This window comes from Nicotiana attenuata, unplaced genomic scaffold (genome assembly GCF_001879085.1).
Source record: "Nicotiana attenuata strain UT unplaced genomic scaffold, NIATTr2, whole genome shotgun sequence".
Taxonomy (NCBI): domain Eukaryota; kingdom Viridiplantae; phylum Streptophyta; class Magnoliopsida; order Solanales; family Solanaceae; genus Nicotiana; species Nicotiana attenuata.
The window spans coordinates 177,487-189,565 of NW_017671181.1; the positions used below are offsets into that span (position 1 = coordinate 177,487).

The 12,079-nt window shown below is 42.2% G+C and overlaps 1 protein-coding gene across 1 annotated transcript in view; it reads right to left on the reverse strand.

Moving 5' to 3' along the window:
- Positions 1-543: 543 nt before the first annotated feature.
- The window catches only part of LOC109206469, a 12,115-nt gene continuing 579 nt past the window's right edge, over positions 544-12,079 (reverse strand). Inside the window, exons 2-3 of the mRNA XM_019369289.1 lie at positions 10,974-11,038; positions 544-981 (exon numbers count right to left, since the gene is read on the reverse strand). Of these exons, the coding sequence (XP_019224834.1) occupies positions 778-981; positions 10,974-11,038 (269 nt within the window). The 3' untranslated portion in view covers positions 544-777. The remainder of the gene's footprint in view (positions 982-10,973; positions 11,039-12,079) is intronic.

Here is a 12,079-nt window from a genome sequence, read left to right on the forward strand (position 1 = left end):
AAATTAACACAAAATATCAATTACCTAATATCTAAATTACAAACCAAAATGACATTATCTGTGGTAAAAACTTAAAAATAAATGATAGCATAAACTTTCACATAAAAAGAAATATGTAACAAGTTATAAACTTAACACCATCTTAAATTACTTATAAATAAATACATATGATTTATTGTCTTTCTTTTGTCCTTCACCCGATTTTTGCTCTATCACTACTGGTACTCAAGATTATAGTCATTAATTAATTCATTCAAGTTCTTCAGAACAAGTCAAATAGAATTCATGCACCAAATTAAAACAATATTAGGTAGCAGTTCTTGTCCCGGATTCAGTGAAATTCTGGTACTAGTATCACATTAAAAGAAACAGGAGGAGTATTAGTTATGCCGAGGCATATGCACTTTATACCATGCGGTGGCACTGGACATCGCTTGATCGAAAATTTCACATATTGGGTAAAAGTATAGAAAATGACACCGCCTTGTCATTATAATGATTTATTCATTTGTCTATTTATTCAAATTATGTCCGCCACTGCAATTATGCAAGTTCACAAGTGACAATAATTTTTTAAGAAAGTAGCAGCCAGAGGCATATATTACAAGTACGAAGCTGTAATACACAAGGCTCCATTGAAATTTACAAGAGAAGAACGGAAATAATAAAAAGACATGGTTCTTTTGGAGTTATTACAACATTATTGTTCTAACTTATAGAACAGCCATTTCGTGGGAATGGTCCTGACTGACTCCTGAGATAATAAGAATAATAAGCTTATGGAAATCCAACAGGTTTCGAGCGAGTTGGAGGAGGTGAAGGAGGCTGTTTTGGAATATAAGGCATAAGAGGAGTTCCATGTTGAATAGGTCCAGGTCTTACTGAAGCTTTTGAGCTTGGAACTGGATCTATGCGTCGGTAATCCTCCAGATTTATCTTCCCTACATCACCCTTGTCTGTGCTTGGTTCGTAGCCATTGCCCTGCAAATTGGAAAAATAAAAGGACATTAGGCTTTGAGGCGTGAACACTACCCTTCCCATGCCCCACTTGTGGGATTTCACTGCATTGTTGTTGTAGAAGAGTATATATTCAGAATGGTCATCTTAATTTCATAACATAATTCATGTCATTTTTCTTTTTTGCCCTCCCATGGAAGACAGTCTTGTTTGACCAAAAAGTGTAAACTTTCGGTTAAACTATTAATTCTTATGTAATGAAGGGTTAAACCTAGTTAATGATAATGTCTCTAGATTTAGTACTAGTTAGCGTAAATAACGTGAGACAATGCTGATGGGGAACTGAAAACAGTGCACATTTAATATTCTGAAGGATTTGAGCGATAATAGAGAAATATCAAACAATAAATAGCAATAAATGATATTTATGTAAATAACGAGAATGTTTCACCCAATATTGAATGAGGTGGATGATTCTTCTTTCTGACAGTGATGAATGACAGACAAATCCTAGAATACTGGAACTATTCTCGGATCTGATGGAAAAGTATGAAATAATGGACGATGGAATCTGAGTAAAATGGTAGAGTTTGTATCTTTGCTAGAGGGAGAGTCTTTTTCTCAAAAAGTGTTCTTATCAAATGAATATTACATGTCATATCCCCTTATCTTTTTTTCTATTTATATGAGACATATCCCTAATCAACCCTAATAGTACAAGTGCAAAGAATATTCAATGGAATATTCTCTTTAATATCTTATTACATAACTAGTTGTTTTTGCTCTGTCCTTGGTGCTGAACTCGACCATTATTAACTGCCCAGCCACGAGTCCTAGAAACTTCGGCCTCTCCCTTGCTTTATTTAATAGATAAAGAGTCATCACCGAGCGAGGAGGGTTTGATCTCTCGTAAAAGGAGGTCGGTGGACGTCGGCGATGGGACAATCCGAGCCGTAGATTCAACAAGGGTTGATCGCGAGTCGGCCACCGTTATGCTTGAAGATGATGTAGATCTACCCCATCTGAAGTCCCACCATCAGTAGGGGCCGTGGGAGGCGTACCTTTCCACGATGCCGAGGTCAGAGTTGGTGAGTCATCCGCGAAAGTTCCGGGTACCGTGCTTCGAGATGAGCCGTCGTCCTCGCTGCCGACCGACATTCCTACCTCGTTCATTGATGGGAGAGATAAGGGTGTAGCTGAGGATGGCCACGAAACGGGCTCCGATCTTGACGGTGATAAGGTGCGGATGCTGAGTGAGGGGTTTACTCGGGTCGAGGTAAGGTTGGAAGGGTCCACGCGGACCATTGTGATCCCTATGTACCGGGAATTAGTGGTGAATATGGAGGACGTGGTCCCTTCCTTAGGTCCCCTTTGCTACAACATGGAGGGAAAAACTCTCGAGGAGTTGAACGATGCCGCCCTGTCGAGCGGTATAGCCGGCCTCGCCCTTAGGGTAAGCTTTCCGACCTTTTCAATTTCTGTGCTTTGTGCTTCATTTCTACTTTTTGTTTGATTTTGGATTTCTTCCTTTCTCTTCTCTTTTTTTAGACCATTATTCTGGAGATCGAGAGTGCCCGCCGAGAGGAGAGGCGCAAAACCATTTTTCGAAGAGATGGAGCAGAAGTACCGTGAATACCGCAACAAGCACTGCGAGATCTGCAGGCGGTTTGGCGAGAGTGGCAACTTTCAGGCTATCCAAGACGAGCTAAAAGAGATAGGCGATGAATTGATGAGGGTCATCGGCAAGTCAACATTCTTGAAGGGGCGTTGAGAGATAAAGAAGAAGAACTCGAGGTGAGCAAAGGGGTCGAGGCCCAATGTGCCGACCTCCAAGCCCAAATGATGCCGCTACGGGCCGAGCTCGAAAAATGTCTAATCAAGGCAGACACTCTGAGTGGTGAGGTCACCGAGAATACAGCGAACATAGAGAGGACCGAATTGGCTCGGTTGGAGGCTTCAAGGAAAGTGAAGGCTTTGGAGGCCGTAATCTGTGTTCTTCGTTCTGAGTGAGAAGGTGATTTGGAGACGGCTAGGCTCAGAGAGGAGCAGCTCGATGAGCGGATAAGGGAGCTGGAGAAAGAGGTTTCAAACCTTGGTGAACAAGTTGTCATTCTCGAGGATGAGAAGGCACAATTACTGGCTCAGCTGTCCTCTTCTGCCACAGCTGCTTTTCCTGATATTTTGCGGGATTTGTATGAGAAGTGGATCCACGTCGAGGCCCAACTCGATATATTTAAGGATTTGATGGCGGCGGAGAAAGTTTCTGAGGCCGGCTTCGAGGATGCTCGAGCGAGATCGAATGCAACGTAGTTAATTCGAGTGAGGTCGAATGTAACTTTTACTTAGTTAATTCGAACGAGGTCGAATGTAACTTAGTTAATTCGAGCGATGTCAAATGTAACTTTTACTTAGTTAATTCGAACGAGGTCGAATGTAACTTTATTTAATTATGGCCAGGGGCCGAGTAGGTGTTGAGGCAACGTTGCTTTGGTTGTGCATTTGGCAAAAATATGTGCGAACATCATGCATTTGTGCTTTTTTATATACTTGGAGAAATTTACATATTTTCCGGGCTGGCATTCCAGTCCCAGTCTATCTAGTGTCGGCTGGCATTCCAGTCCCAGTCTATTTAGTCCCTTCATTGGTCGACCTGGAGAAGTATTGAGAGGTTGGGCAATGAACTGATCATCTTCTGCCTCCGTCCGTTCGCACTTCAAGTTGAAGCGTCCCCCTTGTCGCCTCGTTAAAAACCTTTTGAGAAAACCCAATTGGGACAAAACTCAAGTGAGGGAAAAAGAGTACGACTTGGAGAATGCTTTTTCTTAAAAGTTGAAGTACTTGAGGTGGGTGACATTCCAATTGTTTGGTAGTAGTTTTCCTTCCATTGTTTCTAGTTGGAATGACCCTTGTTTGTTGTTGCCGTGATTTTGTATGGTCCGTCCCAATTTGTTCCCAGTTTGCCTTCCAGCGGGTCTTTGCTTGCTTGTGTTTTATCTTTGAGCACGTAGTCCTCGACTTTGAGTGGTCTGATCTTTGTTTTGCCTTTTTGTTATAGTAGCGTTCTACTTGTTATTTTTGGGCGATCAATCTTATGTAGGCCATATCTCTTCGTCCTTCGGCTTCGTCGAGCTTTTGCCTTCTGCTTTCATCGTTCCTCGGCTCGCTCTCATGGGAATATCTCAAACTTGGCTCTCCGACTTTGACCGGTATTACCGCATCAGTACCATAGACTAATGAGTAGGGCGTCTCTCCGGTGCTTGTCTTCAGCAATGTTTGGTCGGCCCAAAATACTTGTAGTAATAACTCAGTCATAGTCCATTGGCGTCCTCAAGCATTTTCTTCATGATGTTCAGTACTGATTTATTGGAGGATTCCGCTTGCCCGTTGCTCGCGGGGTGATACGATGTTCAGAGTATTCTGTTGATATGCCACTTCTCAAAAAATTAGGCGACTTTTTTTCCTGTAATTGGGGTCCGTTGTCGCAGCTGATATCTTTGGGGAGGCCGAAGCGGCACACGATGTTTTTCCATATAAAGGTGATCACTTCTTGTTCGCGTATCTGGGCGAATGCTCCTACTTCTACCCATTTAGAAAAATAGTCAGTTAAAATCAAAAGAAATCGTACATTACTCCGCCCTAGAAATCGTACATTACTCCGCCCTGCGGGTAGGGGCCGACGATGTCTATTCCCTACTTCATGAACGGACAAGGGGAACTGACTGAGTGGACGTGCTCGCCCGCTTGGTGGATCATTGGAGCGTATTTTTGGCATTGCTCGCATTTTTTCACGAAATCTGCGGCCTCTTTTTTCATGGTGGGCCAGTAGTAACCTGCCTGTATGAGACATATGACCAGAGCTCGATTGCCGGAATGAGCTCCGCAGTGGCCTTCGTGGACTTCTTCAAGGACGCGCCGCGTCTGATTTGGGCCTAAGCATTTCGCCAGGGGCCCACCATACGTCCTCTTGTATAGGTTGTTATGAGCGACGTTGTACCTGGCTTCTTGTATCTGAAGCTTCTTGGCTTCTTTTTAATCATCTGGGAGTATGCCATCCTGTAAGTATGTAACAATACGCTTGAGCCAGTCCCAAGTTAGATTTATGGTCCTTACGTTGATTTTATCTATCGATGAGTGGAGGAGGGTGACCATGTCTCTTTCTCCGGCTATGTTTTTGGTGGCTGCTGCTAATTTGGCGAGGTCGTCTGCTTCGATGTTTTGTGCTCGAGGAATCTGGTCGAGCTGACATTCATCAAACTCGGGCAGCAATTTACAGATATTAGCCTAGTATTTTTGTAATCTTTGCTCTTTGATCTGGAGAGTCCCTGTGACTTGGTTGATGACGATTTGAGAATCGTAGCATAGTCTGACCCGTCTTGCCCCGTATTTGAGTGCTAGCCTTAATCCTGCAATCACGGCCTCATACTCAGTCTCATTGTTAGTCATGTGCGGGCACCTTATGGACTGGCGAATCACTTTGCCTGTTGGGACTTCGAGTACGAGTCCCAGTCCGAACCCTGACGCGTTAGAAGCGCCATCGGTGTACAAAATCCATAGATCTTGTGTTTGGGGAGAAGAGTGGGTGGCTTCTTTTTTGACTTCGGGCATTATCTTTGCGCTGAAGTCGGCGACGAAGCTAGCAAGGACTTGTGACTTTATCGCCATTCGTGGTTGATATGTGATATCATGCTCGCTTAATTCTATGGCCTATTTGGCTAACCTACCTGATAGCTCGAGTTTATGCAAAATGCTTCTTAAGGGAAAAGTTGTGACCACCGAGATGGGGTGGCACTCGAAGTAGGGTCTAAGCTTTCGTGAAGCTACGACCAAGGCCAAGGCCAATTTTTTGAGGTGGGGGTACCTCGTCTCGGTGTCGACTAGTGTTTTGCTAATGTAGTAGATGGGAGATTGCGTACCTTTATCTTCTCGGACCAGGACCACACTCACCGCTACTTCGGATACAACAAGGTAGACGAGGAGGCGTTCCCCAGGTTCCGATTTGGAAAGCAACAGCGGCGATGACATGTAAGGCTTTAACTCCTTCAGGGCTTGGGCGCACTCGGAGGTCCACTGGAGGTCATTATCCGTTTTGAGTACGCCAAAAAATTTGCGGCATCTGTCGGATGATCGCGAGATGAATCTTGACAGGGCGGCGATAAGCCCGGTCAGCCTCTGAACCTGTTTTTTGGTGGTTAAGTGCTCTGGTATTCCTTCTATGGCTTTGATTTTCTCGGGGTTGACCTCGATGCCTTGCTGCGACACTAGGAAACCCAAGAATTTTCCTGAGGTCACGTCAAATGCACACTTTTTGGGTTTTAGTTTCATTCCATATCGCCTGAGTATGCCGAAGGCTTCTTTCAAGTGGTCGATGTGATCTTATCTCCTTTTGGACTTGACCATCATGTCGTCTATGTAGACTTTCATAGTCTTGTCGAGTTGATCCTTGAACATTTTGGTCACCAGCCTTTAGTATGTTGCCCCTGCGTTTTTCAGTCCGAGAGGCATAACTCTATAGCAGTACGTTCCTTGATGGGCGATGAAGGTGGTTTTCTCCTGATCCTCCTCTTCCATGAGGATCTAATTGTAGCCTGAGTAGGCGTCTAAAAAACATAGTAGTTCATGGCTGGCTGTTGCATCAATGAGCTGGTCGATATGAGGTAATGGGAATGAATCTTTGGGGCATGCTTTATTTAAATCTGTAAAGTCTACGCACATTCGCCACTTCCCATTTTTCTTTTTCACCATGACCACATTGGCGACCCATTGAGGATATTTTGACTCCCTGATGGAGCCATTTTCCAGTGTTTTTTCGACCTCCTCGTGCACTGCATCGTTTATTGAGGAATTGAACTTCCGCCTAACCTGCCTCACTAGGGGTTGGAATGGGTCGATGATCAACTTGTGTGTAGCGATCTCCTTCGGGATACCTGGCATATCTGCATGGCAAAAAGCAAACAAGTCCGCATTAGCAGTTAAGAATTGACGGAAGTTACCTGGTTCTTGAAGCTTGCAGCCGATGTAGGCTTTCTTGTTGTGGTCGTCGTCATCAAGTTGAACGGGGTTGAGGTCTTCTATGGTTGATTCCGCGGCTTCTATTGTTTAGGGATCTCTAATGACGACTTCTCTTTCATCGTAGCTCGACCTCGGCCCTGTTAATTGCTATGCCTTTTTTGCTTTGCCCTTCATTTGTTGGGTGGTCGTACAATCCAAGGCGATGCGGTAGCATTCTCGAGATGTGCCTTGTTCTCCTTGTATGCTGAATATTCCCCAAATGGTTGTAAATTAGATAACTTGGTACAAGCTGGAGGGGATGGCCCTCATGGCGTGTATCCAGGGTCGGCCTACTATGGCGCTGTACGTCGTGTCCTGGTCCATGATGTGGAATGTGATTTCCAGAGTGACGCCACCGACCAAGACGGGGAGTGTGATTTCTCCAGATGTTCGTTCAACTATATTATTAAAACCTATTAGCGTGATGTAATGCGGCACTATCTTATTCTCGAGTTTCATTTGTGCAAGTACTCGAGGGTTGATAATGCACGCACCGCTCCTATCATCCACCATAATGCATCTCACATCTGTATCTAACATTCGTAAAGTGATAACAAGGGCATCATAATGAGGGAAAACCAAACCGTGGGTATCTGACTTATCGAAGATGATACATTCTTCGAGTTCTTCATACCGTTCGTGAGTGATTGACCGTTTGAGCTTATAGGTTGTGGTGAACATTACGCTGCTGATTGAAGCATCGTCGCCGCCCCCGATGAACATTTGAATGGTGCGGGTTGGTAAGGGCGGTTTCGGCGGTCCCTGATGCTGCTCACGTCCTCGGGAAAAATTGGTCATCCCCCGGTCACTCAGCAATTCCTTGAGGTGTCCTTGGCGAAGTATGTTTACGACCTTCTACCTTAGGGCAATGCCGTCCTCAGTTTTGTGACCTCGCTCTTGGTAGAACTCGCAAAGGGCATCTGACTTTCTGGTGCTTGGATCTGACCTCATCTTTTGTGGGCACTTTACTTTTGGTCCGAGCTTCTATAATGCGTAGACTATTTCTGAGGGTGACACACAAAAATTGTGAGCGGATAACAAAGGGGGCTTACCTCTCTCGTTCCAATGAGTCCCTGTCCTTAGTCTAGGTGGGCCGCTCTTCCTAGCGGGAGGGGGGCATGATGGTGCTTCTGATATACGGCTTATGTCGTTCTCGATTAGGTCGTGGAGCTACGAGATCCCTCATGACATCATTTCTTCTATCCTCCCTGGATTCGGCCTATACCGAGGTCAACCGATGAGTTGGCCCATTCAGGTCGTCCTCGTTTGCTCGGACCTCGGCACAGTAGGTGTTATGTATTTCGTTCCAAGTAGTTGGAGGATATTTTATAAGCCGACTTAATAGCTTTCTCGTCGCCCTTGAACCATTCCTGCTCAGCCCGTTTTGGAAAGCTACTACGACCATTCCTTCCGATACATTTGGTAAGGTCATCCTTACTCGGTTGAGTCGAGCAAGGAAGTCCCTCAATCCCTCTCCGGGCGATTGTTCGATAGCGAATATATCGTTCACTCTTGCCTCCGCCTTTTTGGCTCCAGCGTGGGACGTTACGAACTTGTCGGCCATCTCTTCGAATGTTTCGATGGAGCGCGGGCAGCTGTGAATACCAAGTTAATGCTCCTCCCGTGAGGGTCTCGCCAAATTTTTTCAACAAGATGGAGGATACTTGTTCCTTGGCGAGGTCATTGCCTTTTATAGCGCTGACATAGTGAGTCACATGATCTTCGAGATCAGTCGTACCATCATATATTTTCAGATAGGGAGGCATTTTGAAGGTCTTTGGTATGGCATGCTTCACCACTGTATGGTTGTTCGATAAACCGACCAGCATCTCTTTTTGGCAAAAGTTTCGGGGCATCCGGTATTTTGTCGACTCTTTCTAGGTGCTCTCTCATTTGGTCCCGAAGCACTTTGTTCTCGTTTTCTGTTTCCTCCATCTCTTTTCAAAATGGTTGTGAGGGTGTCGTCACCTGCATTATTAACAGTGTGAGTAATACATGTTATTGGAGGGAAAGGGCCATGCTGCTCGACCGTTGTCGGTGTAATGCAAGTCCTTGCATTTTCTCTGACTGTCTCCTGGGCAGGCTTGTTGAGGATGTTGGTTAGCGTGTTAGCTAGCCAAGTCTCAAGGAGCTTTTTCACTGCTGGTGGCGTCTCTTCCATCGTGGACGTGGAAGCTCCTTTACCGCGGGACGTTGCGATATTGCTGTGAGGGAGGGGCGACCCGCCTCGCCGAGGGGAGGCACTAGGCGTTATATCCTCGCTTTCTGTCTTAGAAACCTCATAGATGGTGTTCAAGAGATTGGTGGTGAGGTCGGTCACTACCCTCATTCTTTCTTCTCCATTACCTGCCATGTTAGATCTGTGTGTACAAGGAAAAAGGAACTTTGTTTTGTGTTTTTTTTGTTAGCAACCTGTGGTAGTTATAGATCTAGAAGAAACTAAAAATTTAACTAGGAAATCCCCACAGACGACGCCAAATTGTTTGACCAAAAGGGTAAACTTTCGGTTAAACTATTAATTCTTATGTAATGAAGGGTTAAACCTAGTTAATGATAATATCTCTAGATTTAGTACTAGTTAGTGTAAATAACGTGAGACAATGCTGAAGGGGAACTAAAAACATCGCACATTTAATATTCTGAAGGATTTGAGCAATAATAGAGAAACATCAAACAATAAATAACAGTAAATGACATTTATATAAATAAGGAGAATGTTTCACCCAATAGTGAATGAGGTGGATGATTTTTCTTTCTCACAGTTAGGGGTGTTCATAAAAACTCGAAAAACCGACCAAAAAAATCGATACTTTTTGGTTTGGTTTGGTTTTGGTTTTGAATTTTAAAAACCGATTAAATTTGGTTTGGTTTTGGTTTTAATCAGAAAAAAATCGAACCAAACCGACTATAGGAGTAGCTATTTCAAATTTATTATTACACACACACACATATATATATATACACAAAGTTTCAAAAAATTTATGGTAAATGTTAATAGTTTGCACTTTTAATATAGTTCTTTACCTTTACATTCTAGTTTGATTGGTAGTTTTCCTTTTTTTAGTGTAAGAATCCATTTCGTGTTAAAAATAACATATTTTTAATTGAGTCCTTAAATTATTCATCACTATTTGATTCAATTATCATCAATATATCTTGGTAAATAATAGATTTCTTAAAGGACAATTGATTTGATAGTGTTACATTGAAAATATGGTCGCCGGAATATGTGTTTGGTAGTGTATGTCTTATATTTAAGAAAAAACCGACAAATAACCGAAAAAACCAAAAAACCAACATAAACCGAATCGAGAAAAACCGACTTAATTGGTTTGGTTTGGTTCTAATATTTGAAAAACCGACTTACTTGGTTTGGTTTCTTTTTAGAGAAAAACCGATCCAAACCGATCCATGAACACCCCTACTCACAGTGATGAATGACAGACAAATCCTAGAATACTGGAACTATTATGGAAAAGTATGAAATAATGGATGATGGAATCTTAGTAAAAAGGTAGAGTTTGTATCTTTGCAAGAGAGAGTCTTTTCTCAAAAAGGGTTCTTATCAAATGAATATTACATATCCTATCCCTTTATCTCTTTTTCTATTTACATGAGACATATTCCTAATCAACCCTAATAGTACAAGTGCAGAGAATATTATTGAATATTCTCTTTGACCTCGACCATTATTAACTTCCCTGCCATGAGTCTCACTGTTTACTAGTCGACCTCGGCCGCATAATTTTCTTAATGCCACTTTATGCTAAATTCCTTTAGGGCAGATTTTGGCCTATACAAGTCTAAACGTTTTATATGTGCATCACAGACTATCTAACAAGAAATAAAGGGAGGCACAACTTAACAAGCTAAAGGTAACACCAATAACTGAGGTCATTAATTAAGTTATCACAATCTCAAAGGACACTATGAGCAAAAGAAATTAAAGGCGGCAGAAGTGCAAGTACCTGTAGCTTTCTGGTTTTTATGGTCAATGTCAATTCATTATTCCCTTGCCAAGGCGAGGATATTCCTGTGGTTCAATTATAAGAAAGTGATATCAACACCCTTTGTATGATTTCATATATCAGCTTAATTTCAGAGTTAGTAGCCTCAGTATATAGCAATATAAAGAGAGTTATGCTCTTCTAGCAGGGAAGACAAAAAAGAAAATTCCACACCAATAAGATTCACAGTATGTTAATTATCGTCAGTAAATATTTGAAACTGTATTTTAAACATTTCAACTTTCACCTGAAAACAAATTAAAGTACTGAAGAAGCACGTGATCTTTGTGTTCTACTATATCATGATACAAAACAGCAACAAAGAACGGCATAAGGAAGTATGCCAAAGTGAGGTTTCCTCAAATATTTTTGTAATTATGCTGCAAATTACTTAGTGTAGCTAATTACTTTTCCTTCATGGTACTATTTCGTATTGGTCACCCAAGAACATTTAACCTTGCAACATGGTGCTTACTCACCTATGCCCTATGCTACTCAGAGTTAAACTAGTGATGTTTTCAACTATTGGACTTTTGGCATCAAAGGTGCAACATTTGAGCCGTTTTGCCTAGTACCATATTGCTTGTTTTACTCTCCACAACCCCATTTTGGATTGTATACTATGATAGTGTGAAAAAACTTTATATTGGCACTATACCAGAATAATCTTATTATATATTTAAGATATATGCAGTGATAGTGTTAAAAAAAATTATACTGGCTTGTCAGTACAATTTATTCAATTATTGGTAAGCAGTAAATATACACTATAAATACAATTGTGTATATTGTTTATGCACAAGACTTTAAACTCATTTTTTGTAGTAGTTCCTGAGGCAGAAGACAGTTAGCTAGAAAGAGTGGTTATGAATATGTAATGTTAGTCACTCAAGTTGTAACTTCTAAACTTTCAATAGGTTAGACCCTATATAGTTCCAAAAATGAATTTAGTTACAATATTAAATTGGCAAAATGCATATATCGCCCTCAAACTTATCCCGAAAAATTAGTTACATATCTAAACTTTGTGGGCGACCCTTTACCCCTATTCTTTTAAATTGAGTAAA